At 57.9% G+C, this 22652-nt stretch overlaps 1 protein-coding gene across 8 annotated transcripts in view; it reads right to left on the reverse strand.

Annotated features, from left to right (window-relative positions):
* The window catches only part of NAV1 (neuron navigator 1), a 235711-nt gene that overhangs the window by 139055 nt on the left and 74004 nt on the right, over nucleotides 1-22652 (reverse strand). For 7 of the 8 annotated variants that reach the window (XM_087424299.1, XM_087424298.1, XM_087424294.1 and 4 more), the window contains exons 3-4: nucleotides 20482-20588; nucleotides 2954-3739 (exon numbers count right to left, since the gene is read on the reverse strand). In XM_087424299.1, the coding sequence (XP_087280425.1) occupies nucleotides 2954-3739; nucleotides 20482-20588 (893 nt within the window). The remainder of the gene's footprint in view (nucleotides 1-2953; nucleotides 3740-20481; nucleotides 20589-22652) is intronic. The other variant, XM_087424300.1, reaches the window with a different exon arrangement.

The raw sequence follows: 22652 nt of genomic DNA on the forward strand, positions 1-22652 counted from the left end.
CTCTCCTCTGAGGGCCAAACTGCCTGATGTGGAACATCGACCAGGGTCCAAGAGCAACAGATTCCTGGAATTGGCCCATGTCCCCTGGGCACTCACCCCTCAGCCTTCCGAGTTTCTAGGGTTCCCCAGGGGGACACTAGTTATCTGGCAACTTCCAAGGCGAGGGAAGGGGCAGGGAGCCTGCCCCACCATCTGGACCCCAGCTGATTTCTAGCAAGGGGTGATCAAGTTCCAGCTCTTCCTTTTACTACAGAAAGGATCTCATTTGGGGCTGCCTCACACCCCTCTCCCCCCGAAATTGGGTCTTGGCAGCTTCTTGGGTCTGGGATGGTACCAGGAGTGAGTGCAGCCTGATTCTGAGCCTCCCGGGTGGGGACAATATTCTGTGTCTTTAGCCACCATCCTGAGGTGTCAAGGCAGCCATTTTTCCCCCCAGAGGCCACCTGCAGTCCAGTGAGGGTGGTCCTGACAACCTGGGACACCTTCATGGGCTCTACTGTCCCTCTGGCTCCCCTCCCGCCCACCACCTGATGCCAGCACTGCCCTCCTAGGCCTCCCTCCCACCCTGGGTCCTCTCAGCCACAAACAGGCCAGCGTGTCTGCCAAACTTTCCAGACCCCCAGAGAGCTAAGCCTCTCGGCCTCTGTGGGGTCTTCAGGGCAGGCCCCTGCCCAGCAGATACCCGCCTTTGCAGGCTCCTCTTCACCTGCCGACTCACCTCTCTCATCCAGGTCTCCTAGACAGAGTGGCAACTTAGGAATCTGGAGGTGCATTAACGCACAGGTGACTCTAAGACCCTCAGAGCTTTGACTCTGCATTTCCCAACTGGGAAGGGGGAGGCAGTGTTCTCATCTCCAAGGCTGCCAAGAGGCTCCTGTCTTGATGTGCTTTGAGAAGTGACACCTGCTGAGCAGAAGGAAGGGACCACAGCTCAGCTTCCCCCCTCTTCTACCCTCCTCCCCCTACCCGGCCAGCTCTAGGATGATTGGTCAGGGTTTCTGTGGTTCCTGCCTCTTGAGAAGCAGTTCCAAGGGCCAGGTCCTGGGGCAGAGCTGGCACTGGCAGGTCTGGGGACAGCCCAAACAGGTGAAACCCTGACCTTGAAAAGGGAGCTATGCCCTCTCCTGTTCTGTGTCCCTGACACTCCCTTCCGCCTTCCTCTCCTGGATGCCATTCCCACTCTCCTCTCAGTCCCTCAGGGAGTGTTGCTCCCCCAGTAGGCCAGTGCCGCCTCCTCCTGCTCGGTCACAATTCAGTCATCGCCTCCTTAGACAGCCCTGATGTAGACTCTCCTGTCCAGTCCCTCTCTATCCCTGGTCCCCTCTCATTTTCTCTGGAGCGCTCCTTGGTGCCTGTCTTCTTGTTTCCTTTATTGTCTCACACCATCAGACTGTAGGCTCCTGGGGGCAGCCCTCAGCACACGGTGGCCCAATCTCTTTGCACACGAGGCTGCCCTGTGGCTGGTGCACCACCCCCATCCCACCTGTCTCTGACCAAGCAAGGCCTTCAGGAGGGGCTCTGGGAGGGAAGGGGCTGCCCTTCCCCTCTTTCCCTTGTCCACTCTCCTGATTGCCCCTACAAAGCCCATGTGGGCTCCTGCGCGAGCGTCCAATTCTACAAATCCAAATCTTGCCCCGGAGTCAGGGGTCCCTCAGCCTGGCCCACCAGGAGTCTAGGGGTCCTGGGGAGATCTCAGCAGGAGAACCAGTCCTCTCCAGCCCTGCATTCTCCAGGCCGCCAGTGAGCACCCGCGCATCCCCACCGCCCCACCTCGGCCAGCCTGTCACTCGGACCACAGCCGCGTCGGCTCCGCCCCTTCCCACGCGCACGGACACGCCCCTTCCCAGCCCCCAGCGGGCGGGCAGCCGCCTGGTACCCGGGGAGCTCTGTCCCTCGGCGCCGGGAGACACATCCCAGCCACCGCAACGAGTCCGCGGAGCTAGGGCGACCGCCGGCTCCAGGTCTGGCTGCCGTCCCCGCGGTGGCCCTAGCACAGCCCTGCCGGGGGGCACCGCAACCCTACGTCCCGCACGTCCCCCGCTCCATCCCTTCCCGGGCACGGGCTCCCGGGAAAGCAAGCGCAGTTCCCGGCCCGCTCCGGGTTTTTTACATAGACTCTTCAGGCTCAGAGAACAATGGAGCAGCTCTCCGCGCTTCCTCCGCCCGAGCAAGCTTTGTTCTTCCCTTCCCGCCCGCTCGGCTTCCATCAGCCAAAGGGCAAAGGCTTCAGTCTAGCGAGAGTCTCCGCGCAAAAGCCCAGACCTTTCCACACTCTCTAAAAAGCCTGGGGGGTTGGGGTTTGGGCCGGAGCCGGGCCGAGGTATAGGACGTGCATCCAGATGCGCGCAGCTGGCTGCCCGCCCGCCCCCTGGCTCCAGACCAGTCTCCTTGCCAGAACCCCCACACCCGGGAAATCCGACTCGTGCTCCCACGGGGATCCACAGAGGAAGTGGGGCCTCAGTCATGCTCCGCGGCCAAACAGCCCTCACATCTGCTTTCCCCACATCCGTCCTCTAGATCCGGCTCCCCCCGGACGCCCCCCTAGCAATGCTGGACGCGCAATCTTGCCGAGCACAGACCACCACACAACTGAGGTCTCCACCAGCTCCAGATTTTGCCACATTAGGATTCTGGGCTTTAAAATCCGAGGAGGCTAATGGGCTTTATTTCTGAGAATCTGTGACCCCCACCCCATTGTCCAGCCTCACCTCAGGCAGGCCAGAGCAGAGCCTAGGCTCCCGCCTGGTGGCATCTTGAAGAAGGGGCACTTTAGCCATGCGCATCTGGAGGTGGGCCAGCCCTGCACACCTGGGCGCAGTGCCCCTCATAACCTGACCAGGGATCTGGAGAGCCTCACTGGGAGGAGAAGCAGCAGGCGGAGCTGCGCTTTCCCCACACCTTCCCAGCAGCTGGCTAGGAGGGAGCCCGGGCGGGGCGGGGAGGCAGGACTCACCCAGCATCTGGCTGAAGAGCAGCTGCTCCAGGTCTCCCAGCACGGTCACCACGAGCTCGGGGTCCACCTTGAGGAAGGCGCGCTCCTCTTGGCCCTTGGCGGAGGGCACGGGCGCGGAGCCCTTCTGCGCCTTGGCCTTGCTGGAGAGCAGCTCGTCGTCCGACTTGGCGTCGTCGCTCACGGCCGCCTCCGGAGCCTTGCTGAGCGGCTTGACCTCGGCGTAGGGGCCGCGCGGGATCCGGCTCGGCTTTCCCAGACTGGGCGCGAGCGGAGCCAGCGGGGTCTTGGCGCCGCCCGCCGGGCCGCCCTTGGCCTGGAAGAGCGAGTGCTCGGACTTGGACAGCGTCTTGGACATCAGCGGAGCCTCGCGGCCTTTGGACCCCGCCTTGCCCAAGCCCTTGGGCGCCTTGGCCATGTCGTCGCTCCACTGGGGCTCGTAGAGCTGCATCTTCTTCTCTGAGTCCGTGAGGAAGGAGAGGTTGGTCAGAGACTTCTGCTTGCGCAGGTTGGAGGCGGGCGGCCCGCCCGGGACTCGGCCGTCCACGCTGCCGGACTTGAAGACCTTCAGCTCCGCCGCGCTGGCCTTGGCCATGCCGCCGCTGCCGCCCGGCGCCTTGGCGCGCTTGGGCAGCATGCCTCTGCCGTCCGCCGCCGCCTTCCTGCTCGCGCCGCGGGGCTCGTCCGCGCCCTCGCCGCCGCCGCCGCTCAGCCCCACCTCGGGCTGCGCGCTCTTGACGCTGCTGCCCAGCATTCTGCCCGCGAGGAGCGCATGGACGATCCGCGCGTCTGCAGGCACGGGGGGCGGGGAGCGCAGGGCGGAGGAGGCGGGAGGAGGGGGAGAGAGAGGACGGAAGGAACGGAGGAGGAAGGGGAGAGGGAGGGAGGGGGCGAGCAGGGGGCGCGGGGGAAAGAAACGCAGGGAAGGAAGCGGGAGAAGGAAAGAGCGAGGAAGCCGGGGAGCGATGGGGCGGGGTCGGAGGCAAAGGGGCGGGGCGGGGAAAATACGAATTAAAATTGAAAGATCAATCAAAGGAAGCACGCGAGCCCGCAGCCTCGCCGGCGCTCGGAGGCGCTCGGGTGCCCGGTCCCGCCCGCCCCGCAGCGCCCTGGCCGCACCCGCCTTGGGCTGAGCCGAGGCCGTCGCTGCAGCTCCAAGCCGAGGCCGGAGGGGAGGGAGGGCGCGGCGCGAACCGGAGGAGGGCGGAGTGTGCCAAGCCGAGGGAGGTGGGAGCGCGTCTATTTCTGGCTCTGGAGGGGGTGGTCTGTGCAGCAGAGATCCAGGGGCGGAGGAGTAGGGGGTAGGGGGGGATGAAGGGCCCCGCCAGTGTTTCTCCTCGCTTTCCACGCAGAGGCGGGGCAGGTTCTCCGAGGGGTACGGGTGGCCCCCTGCCGCGCCCAGGGGAGGGGGGAGGATCTGCTGAGGAGATGTGGGGGTGCGGGTGTAAGGGAGTGAGACAGGGCAGCTCGTGGGGACTGGGGAGAGATGTGGGACGGGGCGGAGAGGTCGCTGGTTCCCCCAGGAAACGCCCAGTCCCCCCTTACTTTAGTCTCTGAGGCACGAGGCTGCACTCCTGAGGTAGGGTCTACCTCCCCAGGTAGGGGTTAGCAGGTGGGACAAGGGCGGCTTGGAGAGACAGGGCCCAGGGTTGGCTGGGGAGGGGGCTCAGGGCATTGGAGGAAAGGACCAACTCTTGGGTTCAGGAGACTGGGTTCCCATTCTAACTGACTGCAAGACCTTGTCAAAGTCATTGCACCCTCTAGCTCTGTCCTCTCTTATAGTGGTTATCGTGCCAGCGTCACAGGTGGAATGACTCTGGAACTGTAAAGTGCTGTGTAAACCTAGGGAACCAGGACCAGACCTAGCACAGGCCCCTAGCCTGTCAGAGCTAAAGTGGGCTGCAGAACAATGTAAAAAGACAACATTTTCCTAGCCCTTCCCTCTCCCCTCCCACCTGGTGCAGGGAAGAGAGAGGGTGGAAGAAGCCCAGGGCTGACCCTCAGTAGAGGGCGACACCGCACCTCCTCCCCTGGCCTCCAAGTTAGGGCCAAGTTGCCTGAGCAAATGGCTCTCAGGCAAGAAAGTGAGGGACAGGAGGAAGCAGAGGGGTTGTCTCTGAAAGCAAAGCTTGCTCCAGGAGGGATGGACCCCGGATGGAGCCACACGCTGGGGCTGTAAAGCCCTAAGAACTCTCTGCCAGAATGTGCTAGCCATCACGTTATCTGCCCACCCCATCCCCAACCTCCGTCTCTCCATCTCTCTCCCCCTTCCCCCTAGAATCTGAAGAACTGTGTCAGTCTCATGGTTCACCCACTCTCCTAGCACTAACCATCACAGCCTCCTGGTGTGCGAAGTTGTTGATGTAGACCCCCATCTCCCCCACCAGCACCAGAGCTCTCCGGTGCACCTCTCAGGGAGCAGGCGCTGCCACTATGTTGGTTAAATGGATTTGGAGGCCTGTGTGCTGTATCCTGGGTCTGTACCCTGCATGACTCTGGGGTGCTGTGGTGTCCCCCGCATTCTGCCTTCCATAATCCTAGGGCTGGATCGAGATGCCACAGAATGTGCAAGGACAGGGATCGTAGCCGAGAGGATGTGCTTACCACAGTGCTGAGAACAGAGTCCTCAAGCAGAGGGTAAGAAGCAGCGATCCTTGGCTGGGCCTTGGAGATACAGAGAATGGTGGAGATTCTGCCCTCAAGCAACTCAGTGTCTGGCAGGGAATACAAGACACACAGTACGAGACCTGGGAAACTAATAATCCTGTCCCTGTGAGAAAGCAATGTCACACACATCAACACATCCTCACAGGTAGACTGACGTGGGTGTGTGTATACCAGTTACAGGAACGACAGGAGGGAGACTCTGGGGAGCAGGGACCCTGGATGTCTCACTGACTACTGGAATTCCAGAGTCGGGCCCTTACTCAGTAGGTGCTGAATACATATGAGTGGAGGAGTAAGAGGTGCTGGCAGGCAAGCGAATACGATGGCTTGATGGCTTTCTGGAATACGATGCAGCGTGAGTAGGGAAGCGTTCGGACCGGGAGAGCAGGAAGCAGGAGGCTGTTCAGGCTCATGCCTGCACAGCAGCGGCACTGCCTCAAAGGAGTGGAGGAAAGGAGCTGGGTGCAGAAGTGCACCAGAAGGTCTTGTGACAGAGGGCGCAGCGCAGCCTGGCCTCGGGGCCCATGTCCTGCACTGAGGAACCTCGGTGGAACCAGGGCTGATGATTTCAGACAACCAATGACAAGCCACGGGATCTGGTTGAAGGGACTTAAGCAGGAACCTGCCAGAACTTGGCGTGGGCACAGAAAGCACCCCAAGGATGAGGCCAGTCATGAGATTTTCTCTCTGGGCGCACAGGAGGTACGCGTGCTCACACCCAAACACAGGCTCCAGCTCAAGGAAGGGATCAAGCCCATCCCTGGTGCCAGATCTCTGGGGAACACGCCCCTCCCCCATCCCACAGGCCACTTCTAATGGAATCACAAACCACCCCTCCTAGTCTTCTTCCTTACGTGGAGGGCATGTCTAGTTTGCACAAGACAATGGAATTCAATCACCACCTTTCCTAAAAACAGCAACTGGCAGATCCGGGGACACTTGTTCTCTGATCTACCAGGTCACACTAGTTCTTGCTGGTTGTCTGTAAGTTCTTTTCCTGCATATGAATTCATCTCCTCCTAGCAGACAAGGAAAAATTAACTGGCTGCCATCTGGCTGAAAAACATTATTTCCACTGGGGTCCACTCCACCCAGTGTGGACTGCTGTAGGCAAAACCTGGCACTCTCCCCTCCGGTTAATGGCCCCTCATTGCTGGTTTCCACGTCTGGAGATTCACTTCTGTCAAATTAGTCTGTAGAATCGCTATGAAACACCATTCCACTTGTTGCTCTGTCCACTGCACTAGTCACTGGAGGCCCACTGCCCCGCGGCCTGCTCTCCCTTCTTCCTGGTTATCTTATACCCATCTCGTTCCTGTGCTTCAGCCTAGTCCCTTCCCCTCTCCTTACGCCTCTTTGGTCCTCCGTGCCTCCTCTCGAGGGATATCTTATGCCCCAAATCCCAAGTCCTCTCCCATCCCTCAATAAACAGCTCCTGAAATTCTGCCTCCTTCCAAAAGAGAGGGTGGTCCAGAAGAGAGAGAGAGGTGGTCCTAGCCCCCTCCCCACCATCTAAACCTCCCCACTCCCTCCTGTGTGAAACGCCACCTGTCAGTTTAGGGACAGAAACTCCTTCCACACTCATCTCATGAGTTCACTCAGTGTGGATCCCCTGGGGGCTGGTCCCCTCTGTCCACCCGTACTGCTCATCTTCCCACTGTCACTCTCTAAGGGTCTCCGCATGGCCATGTGGCGGTCCCTTTAAGTAGCCATCTTGGCATCTCAGAACTTTCAGATGCTCCCTAACCCTAACATGGCCCTCCCTCTATCTGCTTCTTTTTTGATTCCCTTCACATCCCTGAGTTTCCCACCATCCTCTACTGCAGTGGGAGCCTCTGCTGCCGTGGCAACCGCCATTCCAACCTCAGTCGATAAAGCCAATATGTGCAGAATGTTTCCTCTAGTGATTCCTAAAAAGAGAGGGACTTGCCCCGTCACACCACCCCCAAGCCCAGCCGTGAGGCTCCTCCTCTGCCCTTTCCCCACTCTGTGGGACAGATGGACTGTGAATGCTCCAGAAGACAGACGCCGTGAGGAGCTATGTGATGAGGGAGAGGCCTGGCTGGGCAGGGATGGGTGCTGCTGATGGCAGTGGCCTATGGAAGGGGACCGGATCCTGCCCAGTTTCTAAAGGGGAGACGGGGAAAGAGGCTGGTTGGGAATTAGGGAAGTCCCCAATCCCCAGCTCCCCAAAGTCTGGCTCATCACCCCACTCCTCTCTCTCCAAAGGCATCGGCAGTTTCTGGGATGGGGAGTGGTTGGGTAACTTGACCACATCTGTTGACCAATAACATAAAGCAACTTGAAGGATGAAGATAAGGCATGCAGCCAAGGAAAGAAAAACATGTACACATCCTCACGCCCCTGCGACTAGAAAGGGATGGAACCCAGGTTGTCTGTGGTGTCTGGGGGGCTCTGCCTATTGGACTGGGTTAGGATCCCTGGAGGAGAGTGGGAGAGAGAAGAAGGTGAGAAGGAGGGCTAGGCTGCTGTTGACCTTGAAAGGCGACCTTGGGAGAAGAGGGGATCTCAGGGAGGGGTAGTGGACAGGTGAGTCTATAACTGGCTCCCTCAAGGGCTAAGGGCTAAGAAGGGAAGAGGGAGGGTTTTCCTGATTTCTGTGCCCACAGTCAGGATCTGCAGAGCAAGGGCTGGGCACCGACCACCCACCCGAGGCCAGCCCAACTGAGTCACAAGCACCTTCTGTAAATTTTCCTGCTCAGACCCCTGTGATGAGGGTTTTCATCACTTCCCAGATTCCAACTCCTCTGCTTTTGTGGAAAGCCCTCCAGCCACTGCTCTCTACTTCCTTCTGCCCTTTTCTCTGCCATGTCATACCTATGGCATCCCACCTATCAGCAGGGACTTGTTGAGCACAAAATGTGCACGAGGCCAGGCTGAAGGCTGCTCACATAGCTGGTGCACAGAGTCTCCTCTGCATCCAAACAAGCAGCTCCCTCCCACTGCTCACATCTCATCCAATCCGTGCCATTGCATGCCAGCTCTGACAGGGCAGAGGACAAAACAGACAAGAATTCCTGTCCTCATGGAGCTTCCATTCTAACGGGAGGGACAGACAATAAATTAGAAACGTTAGCTACTTAACAGTGCTAAGGAGAAAACACAGAGCAGGAGAGGAATAGCAAATACCCAGGGGCCAAGGTTGAATTTTCAATGTGGTGGCAAAGAAGGCTTTCCTGAGCAGGTGACATTTGAGTGAAGATCTGAAGGAAGAGAGGGGCAGTCTGTAGGGCTATCTGGGGAAGAGATTTCCAGGCGGAAGGAATAGCCTGAGCAAAGGCTGGGGAGGGGGGGGGGTGCCTGGCCTGTTTGAAGAACTGCAAGATCAGCGTGGCTGCAAGGAAAGGAAGGAAGGAAGGAAGGGGCCAGTGATAGGTGATGAGGTCAGAGACGGAACAGGTCGCCAGTGTGTGAGGGCCTTTCAGGTCATTAGAAGGACTTTGCCTTTTACTCCCAGTGAGATGGGAGCCACCGGCAGGTTTGGAGCAGAGGAGAGACATGACCTGGCGCCCTCCTTGAAAGAGTCACCGTGGCTGCTGTGCTGGGCTCATGGGCAGAAGCAATGGCGATAATCTAGGTGAGAGACGATGGCAGCTTGGAACTGGGTGGTGACTCTGGCGGGGGCAAGAAGTGGTCAGACTCTGGATAAATTGTGAAGCTGTTAGAATTTGCTGATATCAGATGTGGGTGTGTGGGAGAGGGGAATTGAGAATACCCACGGATTTTGGCCTGGACGGCTCTAAGAGTGGAGATGCCATCAATCAAGAAGAGAAGGACTTCAGGAGGAGCCAGTTTTGGTTTGAGAAAGGATTAGAGAGCTGTACTCCCTGGCCCTTCTTGACACCAAATGTGCCTCCTCCAGGAGGCCTTCCCTGACTCTGCACACAGTCCACTGCAGCTGCTTTAGTAATTTCCCGACATCCGTAGCCAGCATTCTGCAGTCACTCATCTGTTTCCCAAGGACCCATCTTTGGTTGGTCTACCGTGATGAACTTTTTCTCAAATCCCATCGCAGCTCTTCGCACATAGTGGGCTCTCAGACATATTTGGAGAATGACGACTGATTCAATGAATGAATGCGTGACTCAGAACAGATGTGTGGGGGATTGTAAACAGCAGTGACCTCTCGCTACCCCGTGGTGAGAGACAGCACAGCTGGTGTGCTGGAATGGAAGCCAGGCTCTGGGATGGGGTCCCAGCAGCATCTTTTCTCCCTTGTCTGCAACCCTGGGCCACAGGGAGGCCAGCAGACCCTCTCTTTGCCCCTTTGAAGACAGGTCCAGTTCTTTAGGGGAATGACCTTGGCACAGGTCACAACAGAGGCCCTCTCCTCCCCACATCTCTGCTCTGCTTGGAGGCACAGCATGAGTTTTGCCACACCTCTGGGAGACAGGGGCAAGAGTGGGCAAGGTGTCCTCAGCTTCTCCAGCACATGTTGCAAGTCCCAGCTGGAACTTGAGCCCCACCGTCCACTGCCACTTGGAGAAGAAAAGGGGCCAGTGGACCCAGCAGTCCAACATGGACGCACCAGCTTGCTCACACCTCAAGGGCCTCATCCAGGAAGCCCTCCCAGATTGATCCACTCGCTTCTTCCCAGACTAGTCATCACCTTTGCTTTGCCAGGGCATTGGCAGTGAGACATTTCTGTGGACTCTGCAGGGCCCTGGCTCAGCCACTCTGGTCTTAGGAGGCTCCCTGAGCTTAGAGGTTGGGGATTTTTCTTCTGGGCCACAAGGTCAGGAGTGTAGGCTCAGAAGAGATTTGCTGTCTGCCTGTCTGTTGGAGAAAATGGGGCTCAGTAAACTGAAGGCTGGGGGTGGAGCCAGCGGTCATGTGCCTCAGTCTGCCTTCTGGGCCAGCCGTCTCAGGGAGAGCTTCCAGGAGGGTGGAAAAGGCAAGAAATTCTAAACTACTACCCCTGTTCCTCAGAGCTCACAGCAGCCTGGACACATTTCCCCCCGGCCTCTACACCAACAGGACAGGAATGGAGCTAACAGGACAGGGATGGAGCGGGGATGGGCTGCCCATTGTGTGAAATGGGAGGACAGAGACTAGGCCCCGAGAAGGAAAACAAGTCACCTCTGGTCACAGAACGAGACAGGACCCGAGCCAAAGTCCAGCGCCCCTGGCTGGAGGACAGGGCTCTCCAAGGCTGGGAGGAGCACAGGCCCTGCCTCCAGAGGCAGGGTGCACGGGGCTGTGTGGCTCCAGAGGGAGTGGGGACTGTGGCCGAGGGACCACTCGGAGAGCCTGCCCCAGGCCTGGGAGGTGAGGGCAAGACTGGGCCCATGGGGTGGGCCCTCCTTTAGCAGGGGCTTCTCGGCCTGCCCCAGGGCTGGGAGTCCAGGGCTAGAGAGGGCTGACTAGGGCTGAGCTGTGGCTCCTTGTTCTGACCCCCAGAGGTCCCCCCCAAGTGTTCTGACTCCCAGGCTAGAACATGGGACCTCTATTCCGGGTGACCCAGACCCCCAGCAGGGGAGCCTCGAGGTGTGCAGCAAGGCACTGTTCCTCCTTCCTCTTCTTCTGAGGAGGGAGGCCCAGGACGTCCAAGTGTTGAGACCTCCCTTCTCCTTTTAAAGCCAGAACTGCATGAGCTCCTGTGGGGGAGCGTCTCTCTGACTTGGTGACCTGGATGGCTTCCCAGGGAAGGACTGTCCCCTACCCTCTGATACCTGCTGCCACAGAGCCCAGGGCTGCCCAGCACCACACTCAAGGCCTCACCACTCTGGCTTCACCTGCCTGGCAGTCATGCCCTCTAATGCTCTCCCACCCGCCCTCTGGTCCAGGCCTCATCCCACCCTGCACCTGCTGTGCCCGCCCATCCCCCCAGTGCCTTCTCTGCTATGAATTCAAGTCCAATTCCCCCTTCACGGCCCAGCTTCAGGGCCACCTCCTCTAGGAAGCCTTCTCTGACTACATCCCACACTGATCTTTTCCTTTCCTATCTATTGATTGTGGTCAAATTCTGCATAGTTACATCCTAAGGAGATATCCTCTCCCTCTAGATCCATTGTTAAGCCCCCTGTTACAGACTGCATGTTTGTGTGCCCCCAGAATTCATAAGTTGAAACTCTAATCCCCGTGTGATGCTATCTGGAGATGGGGCATTGGGAGGTAATGAGGTCACGAGGATGGAGCCCTCACGATGGGATTGGTGCGCTTATAAGAAGAGACCCCAGAGAGCCTGCATCCTCTCTCTCCACCATTTGAGGACACAGCACGGAGACGGCTGTCTGCAAACCAGGGAGCGGGCTCTCCCTCGACACAGAATCTGCCAGCACCTTGATCCTGGGCTCCCCAGCCTTGAGAACTGTGAGAAATGCATTTCTGTTGTTGAAGCCCCCAGTCTATGGTGTTTTTTTTACAGCAGCCTGAACGGACTCAGACCCCTCCCCACAGGGAACAGTGGGTCAGGGCTTCTGATGCCTGTTGAACTGAAGGGCCGGGGACCTCACAGCTCTAAGCACCTACTATTGCTGGACATGGTAACGTGCATTATTTCATAGCGCCCTCTGAAGCAGGGCTTGTCTTATCTGCATTTTACAGAGAAACACACTTGCCCGAGATCACACAGCAGGCTGCTGGTGGGGTCAGAAGTTGAATCAGGTCCGTGGTCTCCCACACCTTCTCGTAACTTCATGCTCTTACCGTGCAGCTCTTTCTGGGGGCCTGCCTCATAAGTGCATGAGACCCCAAGAAGTGTGGAACCCCCACAGCAGGAAGCTCTGGGGTCCTTCAGAGAAAGGAGGATGGGTCCTGGAGGGCGAGTGGGAAGTGGGAAGGAGGGCCTCTCCTGCCTGTCCCGCCAAGGATACCCCGTAACCCAGACGCCCAGTGCACCTGAGGTCTGCTTGGGTCTGGACCGCAATCACAGGAGATGGGCCCACAGAATCCGGGGAGTGGACGGGATGGAGGATTACTCCTCGGGGCACCACCAGCCCCTGAGCTAGGACCTCTGTCCTGGGTCCTGGTCACTCCCAGTGGACCTTGCAGTCCCAACAAGTCCAGGACCCCTTGGGGACTTCCCTATTCTCAAGTCTTAGGGGTCCTAGGTTCTCTTCTTGACTTGCTCTGTAGCCTCAGAGAATGCCCACGTTCTCTGCACTTCATCAGGTTGTGTAAGACAGTGGTGGAAATGGGGGAACCTCTCTCCCTCTGCTCACTGGCTCTCAGGAGGACACTCAGTCTAGAGTGTTCTATCTGGAGCTGTACTCACTTAACATCAGCTCCCTCTCCTCAGGCCACAGACCAGGGTAAGAAGTCTAGATGTTTCCCACATGTGCTTGGCCTGTGTGTTGCCGTGGCAACTGTCCGTACACACCCGCTGGGGTATCCATTGCACATCGCGCCCCAGATGAGCTCTGCACCACGCCGGTACGTCGCCCCAAGACCAGGAGCAGCCCAGATTAGTTGTCACGGCAACCGCAGGCCTGTGACGGGGACCCAGGCAGGCGAAGAGGAGGGTAGAGTGCGCGCTGTGCCTGCATATGGGATGGAGACGCGAGCTCCTGTGTGAGGATGCATCCTTTGATGTGGGCCACGCTGACCATCCACAGAGTCAGTTGTTTCAGGGTTCTTGAAGCACCGTGCTAAGTGGAACCTCAAGATAATCTTACTCAACGTTTGTAATAAATCCTATGACCTCACCGAGGGCCAAGGAAACCCAAAAACCTGAGAAGGAAAAACACAAGGCCGAAGCCGAGGTAGTCTGGCCAACCCTGTGATGACCTCACTACCGCAGAGCAGGGCTTCTTAATCTGTGTTCACAGAGCGGACTCACAAGGTCCGTAAGACCAACCTTCGGATATAAGCTTTGTGCTGTCAAGACGTCTATTTGTCTGGGGAGACATGTTGTAATGTTAACTGGTTCTGAACGGTCCCTGATGCCACAAAACTCGAGACAAGTGCAGAGGAAAGAGGAAGCTCCTCAGCCCGGACCGAGCCGGGAGGGACCGCTGGTTTAGAGAAACCACCGGGAGAGAAGACATCGCCGTGTCCTGGCTGCCTCCTTGTCTCCGGGGGCACCTCTGTGCTTTAGGAGAGTTTCTGTTAGGTTTTGAAACGAGGCATTAAACTTAACAGAGGAGTGCCATGGATTCCTATTTCAATGAATTTTAATAGAATAATCACTGGCAATTACCTGGAGTGTAAAACTGCTCTGCGAATGTTAGGAGTACTCATTGGTGTGATGGTGGGAGCTCCACAGGGATGAGAACCTTGCCCTTCGTGTGGCCTGATTTCATCACCGGGAGCTTACCTGCTCCGTGTTCCTTCCTGCCCCCCTGGAAGTGCAGGCTCCTAGGCAGGGAGGATGCGGCGAGCTCATGGGGTCAAGCTCCTGCCCTAGGCAGTGTCCCCTCCCGCCAGGAAGTTCTCTCTCCATCTGACCTCAGCCATGCTGGCCACAGAACACACTCAATTCCTTCTCCAGCCCTCTGTGGGGGTGGAATGAGCTCCTTGAGAGAAGGGACAACTAAGGGTTTCTCTGCCCTCCCCTTCCCCAGGGCTTGGATGACCCCACACTCTGACCCTCTGCCCTGAACCTTCATTATCTTCAGCTCCCTTTGAATCCTGGGCCTCCCACAACCTGGAGCCACACACAGGAAGGCAGGGTTTTGATTCCTTCCACCTCTTAAAGGACTTGGACAGAGGAATATGAGGACTGCAGCTAATTCTCAGCACTTAATCTCTGGGTTATTGTGTCTGTGTCACCTCCCTCTCTTGAACTGCCCCCTCAGACCTCTTCTGTGTCCACCTGCTGGGCAGACTTATTGTGGGGAAGCCTCTCGGGAGGGACCCTAATCCTCTTATCACAGGGATGGGGAGTTTGGGCGGGGACAGTGCGTTCTGGTTTCCACCCATTCAGTGGTGTGGAGGAGAGACTAAAGCTTGAATGTGACAGCACTCCTAGAGAGGAAGCCCCTGCAGCCCCCAGGGAGACCTGTCTCAGAAGTTATGGAGAAGATTGGCCAACCTTCACACGGGGAGAGGGGGCAGACACCTGGGAGCCGTCTTCAGGGCAACCCCTGAAGTGAGGTTTCTCTCCACCCATCATGGAGGGACAGTGGGGGAGTTTACCAAATAGTCCAGGTTCCTTCCGCCTCCCATGGCTCAAATCTCTAGCTGCCCCACAGCACCTTGGATAACTACCCCCAAGTTGTAGGGCAGTCTCATCTGGAGAGATTCCTAGTAACCAGGCCTACCTCCTCTCGGTGAACAGCCCCATCCTCAGGACCTTCCCGTGGCCCAGAGGCACACGAGGACCAAACAAGGGCCAGGATTTTCCAGGAAGAGCTGAAGCTGTTCATCGCAGGTTGGAGAGTTGAATCTCCAAAACCTGCCAGGAGGAAGCTGAGTCCAGGGCAGACAGGTACGGGAACAGGGGGCAGTTCTCCAGGAAAACCACAGGGGGATGTTTGCCACCTTCCTCTCCCAGTCCTCTTGCCCAGCATCGAAGGCTCGGGGTGAAGGGGGTGGCCCAGACTGCTGGTGCTTACACTCTCAGGGGTGTCATGAGGCCAGAGCTCTGCACTTGCTCCCTGGATGGGACACATATTCCAGACCTGGGGCTTCTCCAGGGCCACCATGCAGCTCATACACAGCTGCCCAGGCTGTGTACTGCTCCAGACGGCTACATAAGCCCCACATGGGCAGAGGTCTTGGCCTGTTTTGCCCTCAGATGTATCCAGATCATCGAGAGCAGCACCTGGCACATGGCAGGAGCTTAGTAAGATTTGGCGGGTGGATGTGAATTCCCTCTGCACTTGGGCAACGCAGAGGCCTGCTGGCTCAGATGGAGCAGCCTTGCCAGCCCTGGGTGTTGTTTTTTGAGCACTCGTGGGTGCAGACGCCATGTAGAAACACTCCTACCCCTTCTGGGTGGGAGAGTCTGGGGGCAGGCCTGGGCCCAGGTAGCAGTGGGGAGGGGGTCCAGGCTGCCCAGTCTCCGCTATTTGTGACACCCCATGAAAATGGCTCCCACTGGGTCCGATTGACTGCTGGAGATGAAGCCTATTCCTGCCCAAACGCTGTCTCGAGGAGAAGTCACTCATCTCCTCCCTCCCCCGTCCTCCTCCAAAGAAATAGAATCCAGACCCCTCGGTTTCTATTTTAAGCCCCTCCAGCAGGGCACCTCGGATGACCTCACTTCTCCGGCCTCTTCCTTCTTGGCCCCTCCCAGAGCCAGGCTCTGCCTCTCCTGGCCTCCCTGGGGCGCCCGGGACCCGTGACATGCCCCCTCCAGCGAGGTCATGGCATGTGTGGCTGGCTAAGCGCAGGACCTCTGAAGACCTGCTGCCTCGGTTCCAATCCTGCCCAGACCACCCTGGGCATGTCACTTAACCTGTCCTCATCTGTAAAATGGACATGTTCATAACAGCACCTCCCTCGATGACAAATCACGCCAATCACGTATTAAGCAGTTACAACACATGGGCATCCTTCTAAGTTGGTGTATTTAATCCTCACAAAGCCCTAGGAAGATGGTATTGTTATCATCACGGAGGCACAGAGAGGTCAAATAACTTGCCCAAGGCTGCTCAGCGAGCAAGCAGCAAAGTTGTGATGCAAAGCTAGGGAGTCAGGCTCCGACTCTCTCACAGTCATCTGTGTTAGCGCCTGTTCAGAGGAAGCCACTGCTCTCCAGTGTTATGATCACTTCCCAGCCCAGCTCCTGGAAGTCTGCCTGGTCCCAGGCAGCTACTGTTTATCCAGATGGGGCCTCCAGACACGCCCTGCACCTCCAGCCTCCTCTGCCCCCCAGCACGGACCCACTGAGCCCCAAGAACAAAGCTACTGCCATCTGCCCCCGAACTTGGTCAGTTGTCTGCATGTCCTCTCTGCACGGATGGTGGGACATCAGGCTCAGCTCAGCTTGCAGATCCCAGAGGGCAGGGAACACGGCGCTGTGAGCTCAGTGTGAAATGACACAAGTGCGGGTGACAGAGGAGCAGTGGCATCCTGGGGCTTGCTCAGCTGAGGGAGGGGTCAGCAGGACTGTGGCTCACTGACTCGCTTCCTTCCCCACCACTTGGCAGAGGTGCAGGGAGACCGAGAGGAGGTCAAACAGCGTGCAGCTAACACAGTGAGGAGCCGCAGCAGCAGGATGGCCGGCGAGCAACTGGAGAGGACGAGCCTGGACTCAAATCCTGGTGCAGCCCCCTCGCTGCGTGTCCTCAGACAAGTTATTTTATGTGACCTCTCTGAGCCGAAGTTTCCTCACCTATGACACAGAATGACAGGACCACTGCAAAGGGCCGTGTGAGGGGCTTATGAAGGACTTTATGTGAAGCACCAGCATTGTGCCCTGCACACAGTAAGTGTTCAATAAATGGTGGTCACTCTTACCATTTGGTCATTTAGTGTCCGGGAAGTCAGAGGGCAGTGGTCCAGGTTTCAGTTCACTTGCTAACTAGCCGTGCAATCTTGAGCAAGTCACTGTTCCCCTCTGAGACCATCTCTCCCCATCGAAAATGAGGCCATATTTGGGTGATGGGTAAAGTCCCTTAGAGCTCTGACTTCCCGAGTCCTTTGTAGCCCTGGGAGACCTGGACTTGGCCTGGAGCTCCTGGACAAGCACGGGGGGTTGTTCCACGGCGCTGGGGCCCCCTGAGAGCCCAGAACGACCCTCTCCCGGAGAGCGGTTACCAGACCTCTCCCACCCCGGCCAAGGGCCCACCAGGTCTGTGAGTTTTCTTAAAGGGGGACTCTGTCCTCACTCCCAAATCCACAAGACATGAAAAACTTAATTGTGGCTTGAAGATGGAGCCAGCTCCACAGGGAGGAGAAAGGAGAGAGCTAAGAGCCGGATGTGCAGCCAGACTCGCGCTGCCCTCCTGTTCCACACACATCGACCCTCGCACAGAGTGGGCTCCAGCTCGTTCCCAGCGACATGCTACGATGGAAAAGATCCTTTCATTACGTGTCCACTTGGCGCTCATTCAACATGCCACAAAGTGGAAATAATTAGGAATGTGTGTCAACCTTGGAGTGACCTCCCGCAGTCCTCCGCACGTCGCCTCGCACATGTGGGCCAGCAGAAATGGCAGCCCTGGCTGCCCTTGGCTTTCCAAACACGCTCTGCAGGCGCCGAGGGAGTGTCTGCAGATGGGACCCGCTCACCAGCACAGCCAGGGGGGCTGCGGGGCAGGGCGCACCTACAAATGCCTGCGGGCTGGGTGGTTCCCCACTTGCCCAAGGGCAGAGGTGGAGGGAGCAGCTGGTTGTGGACGCCTTCGGGACAGACAAGGCCAACTTCATACCCCTGCATGGTGGCAAAGCATCGTCGGAAAGTCTCTTCCTGCTGCACAAAGGTTGCTGAGCCTCACTTGGACCCTGTTCCACGCAGAGTAAGGAAGAAAGTCGTGCAAGGCTGAGAAAGGTCTTCAGCCCTCTCCTGCTCCCCTCAAGGACTCTGCCCCCTAGGCGCCCGGATGCCAGAGAGGACCGTACTGGGAGGAGAGCAGAGAAAGGCTGCTTGCTCCCCCTCAGCTGGCAGAGCAAGAAGCAGGCCCCGGAGGATGAACGAGCTCCACAACCACTGACGCTGGGTTCCTGACCTGCTCGCCCGATTCACCATCCGACCGGGCACGGAGCGGCAGGCACCTCGGAGGTGGTGGGGAGCAGGGCGAGTCCAGGACAAGAAGGAGGACTGGAGAGAACATGATCCACAACTGAAGTACCTGCACTGGGCCCGGGGAATGGTATCGATATACGGCATGGTGCTCTCCAGGGCACCCAGTGCTCCTTCTACAAAGTGCGGGGAGAAGCCCAGTGCCCTCCTTGGGCCGCAGGGCCTCGGCGGGAGGCATGGCTGAGCGGGCTGTCTTATCAGCTCCTAGAAGGGCAGGTCACTGGGCGGGCCTTTGGGGATGCCAACAGATTCTCTAGAGAAAGCTCCCTGCAGTGAATCCCTAGACCGTGAACACCTTGAAGGCAGGTTCATGGTCTGATTCATCTTTACCCCCTCCCCGTGTCGATCACAAGACAAACCCTCACTGTTGGTTTGTTGATTGAATTAAAGAATAAATGAATGAATGAGTCATGTCATGCCCTGAGGGAAGTTCGGGGAGAGCAGGGCAGAAATGGAAGCCTTCTGCCGTCTCCTCTCTTCCTCTCATCTCTGTTTTCTTCAGGCTCAGAGTACAGGTCCCCCTATAAAGCACAGGCAGATCCTAAGTCTCTCCCGCATGCAACCCGTCAAAGAGCCCAGTGTCCTTGGACGGGATGGATCACCATGACGACTAGCTAGTGCAGGAGCAGAGGCAGCGCCGCGAACCAAGCTCCCTTTCCCCAGGAGCCTCGGAGGAAAAGCCCACCTCCAAAGGCTCACTGAGGCTCCAGCCTGCAGAGTAACCCAACCTGTGATCTACAGATGCTTCAGATCTGCCTGGTGACAGTGGTCCTCCAGCGGACCAGCCTGGGCGAGTCCCAGGGCCAGCCTGCAGCAGACGTTACAAGTCCCAGCCCTCCCACCAGCGCATCGGGGAACGAAGGCAAGCGCCTGCCTGGTGAGGTGGACACAACCAGGCTCCAGCAATGTTGCGCACACGTGAGGAAGCCATCACACAACAAAACTGCAGATGGAAAACTAGAGCTCCACGGAGCGTCCTGGTTACCACGTTCTAATTCTGACGGCTTCTCTGTGCCAGTGAATTTGGTTTCTTTTGTCTCCTGCCACGCACTGGTCCCCCGTTTGGATGCCTTCTGTGGAGGCAACGGCTTACTTTTCAGGTGCCGGGTCTCTACCCCACAACCCTCCTCTGCAGGGCTTGTCATGGAAGAGTGAGTGCTGCTGCTCTATGTTCGGGGTCACTGGCTCCAAGACCACTGCTGGAGAGCAGGCTGGCAGAGGGCTCGAAAGGGCCCAGCTCCCAAGCTAGAGGGACACCCAAAGACCTGCCCAGTAGGGGACAAAGAAGGCAGGAATGCACACCACCAGGGTCCCACTGGAGCAGGGCTCTGAGATGAGCTGTAAAACAGACCCTCTGGACAGCTCAGGTTTGCCAAAAGCAAGTCCATTCCTTCCTGGGGCAAGCGTCCCTTTGGAAACCAAAGGACAGAGCAGATTCCCTGCAGTGTGGAGTGTATTGTACCTCTGCTGTGGATCACAGCGATCCTCTAGGTATTTTTTTAAGGTTGTAAGAAAACCAACACACACCTCTAAACCCTGCTAGGAGCTTAGGATCTGACCCATTTAGGGATCTGATCTGCAGTACACAGGCATTCACTCATCATTTATTCATTCAGAGACACCTACTGAGCACCTGTGTGGGCAGAGAGTGGCCTGAGGATGCACCTGGGAACGGGCGGGGTCTCTGCCCGTAAGGAATACCACCGTGCTTGAGTCTCAGGGGTCTTCTTGGTGAGTTTCACATCCTGGGTCCTGAGGCTCAGTTAACAGTGCTATGCACATCAGGAAGGTGCCACTCGTGGGAGTGGCCTGTGAAGAGAGGTCCTGGGAGAGGGAGCAGTTGTTGGGAGGTTAGCCGATGGCTCTGCACTGCTCCCTGGTGCCCAGTGCCTTCACTGTTAATCTGGGGCTGCGACCTGGCTCCTGGCTCTCAATCTGTTACCTTCCTGTCATGGCCTCAGCGACCCCCACAACTGAGCACTGGATAAATGGGGCGCCCATGGGCCACTGTCCTATCCTGACCCTGAGGTGCCCCTGGATTTGATGGACCAACACTGTCTCCATCTGCCAACATGGCAGTTCTCAGGCTGGTGTCTCGTTGTTGAGAGCGGCTGTCTAGCTAGGTTGCTGCTCCTCCCATGGGGGCAGTGGGGAGGGTTCTAGTCTGGCAGCCTCCCCACCCCAGGAGGATGTCTTCCCCCAGAGTACTCACCCATGCAGGAGAAGCTCTCCTCAGGCCTGCCGGGGGGGCCAGAGAAGCCATCCAGGGCGCAGCTATCCTGGGGGAGGAAGCCAGGTTCCTCCTGGTCTGTCTGCAACCTGCGGGACAGAGAAGGCGTCGTCATGCGCGGCAGAGGTTGTCCTGGTCTCAAACCCTCTCTTTGGGGCTAAGGAAGCCCCTGGAGCCTGGTTTTTCTCTGCTGGTGCCCTGTACCCCTGTGGGCTGGGCCCTCCTATTGGGCATACATGTGTGTGCCCTCCAGCAGGCGGCAGGCCTTCTGGGCAACATTAGGCCAGGGCAGGGGGGAACCCCTGAGCACTGGGATGGCTGAAGCCAGTCGCCCTTTGGTGTTCTGCCTACTCCTCCTTCACAGGGCGGAGGGATCCCACAGTTTAACTCCAGGCCTTGGGTGTTTGTCCCGCCATGGTCCCTGCCCTCAGGATGTGCATATATGTACAGCTGTATGCATACACACAGGGAAGAACTCCCTCTGAAGCTGAGGTCACCAAGTTCTTATGAGAGCTCCGGGGGCACACGGGCCTCCGTGGGCTTGCTCGCGGTCCAGGCAGTGAGGAGGTCAGGGAAAAATGAGGGGCCGCCTCAGCTGGGGTCACAGTGACTCCCGGGAGAAGTCCACACGGGGCCAGCTGTGGCAGCAGGACGGAAGGGTGAGGTCTCTGGGCACCAGCTCCCAAGTGCACACAGACCTCTGAGCACAATCCCAACCGTGCAGTGGCTCCCAGGAACAAAGGCTGTGGGAGCCTTTATTACAGGCAATTACCCCGGGCGGGATCCCGGAGCTGGCCCGCCCAGCCGTCGGCCAGCTGTCTCCAGCTAAATGGACCTTTGGCAGCTTGGCTGCAGCAGGGGGGAGGGTGTGCAGGCAGGAGGGGAAACTGACGCTGGCCCCGGGGAGGGGCTGGGCCAGGGGCCCTGGGCGGCTCCAGTGTTGCTGAGATTGGTCGTCCTCTCTCTCCATTCTTCCTTGGTTCAACACTTAGCTGGCGCTGGGAAAGGCAAAGCAAGTCTCTTCTCTCTGGTCTCACTTCCCTCGTGGGGTGGAAGAGATGTCTCCAGGCCCAGATTGGTCTGACAGTCTAGGGCTGTGGGAGGTGTTTGATGCTCCTGCTCTGCTCTTTCTAAGCCGCGCAGGCGGGGTTGAGCTCCTGGGTGTCTGCAGGCCCCTCAGCTGGGTGCTGGGGATGGGGCCGGGGGGGCGTGCTCAGAGAGAGCAGACCTCATCTTGCCCTGGGGGGTGCTCAGTATGATGGGGTCACTCCTCATGCACCCGCCAATTCAATGTCGGCCCAGCTAGACGAGTGTCAAGGGGACAAGGGAACACTGGAGTTGGTTGGTTTCTTGGAAGAAATGAGTATAGACTTGGGTTTTTGAAGTCAGGGATGCAATTTGTTGGTGAGAAAGTCATAGGACATTCTACTGGAGAGAGCGAATTCTAGATAACATATAAATGTTCCACTGGATAACATCATATACGTGAAGGGTAAACACCGCCTGACCTAGAGCAGGCAGGCCATAACCAGTGTTAAGAATGGCTGGCTGTCATGCTTGTCATCACTGTGGTGCAAGGACGAGGGAGTCGGCCTCGACCATGTGGCCAGGACCCCAACCGCAGCAACACTGAGGAAGGCAGCCTTCGTCTCGCCAACCTCAGTAGGCTCTACACTCCTACCTCCACCTGCCTCCACCTCCCAAACACCGCCAGGCCTCCATGTCTCCCCTCACTTCCCAGCCTGAATGGACAGGACTAGCTATGCTAGAAGGTGGTTGGAGGTTGAACGAGAGAGAAGAAAGCCAACAGCCCAACACTCCTCATTGAAGTCCGACCACAGGCCAGCCCGAGGAGGGGGAGAGAAAGCACTGGGGCTGGAAACAGGCAGCAAGTACGGTGGTGAGGCTGCCGGGGCTCTTCCTGGAGGGCAGAGGGGAGTGAGGTGGCAGCTCTGATGGAACCCAATGGACGAGACCAGAGGATCAGAGAGCAGACCGAGGACAGTCATGCCTTCCCTGCGTCCAGGGAGTGGGGGATCCAGGAGATAAATGTCACTGGGAAGGACAGCACCCAGAGCCTTGGAAAGAGCCGGCTATGGAGGATGCGGCGGGGGAAGGATGGCTGATGGTTTTCCCTGGAGAGGCAGGTCAGG

Source organism: Ceratotherium simum, chromosome 36, assembly GCF_057802395.1.
Source record: "Ceratotherium simum simum isolate JZ-2026a chromosome 36, ASM5780239v1, whole genome shotgun sequence".
NCBI classification, from domain to species: Eukaryota; Metazoa; Chordata; class Mammalia; order Perissodactyla; family Rhinocerotidae; genus Ceratotherium; species Ceratotherium simum.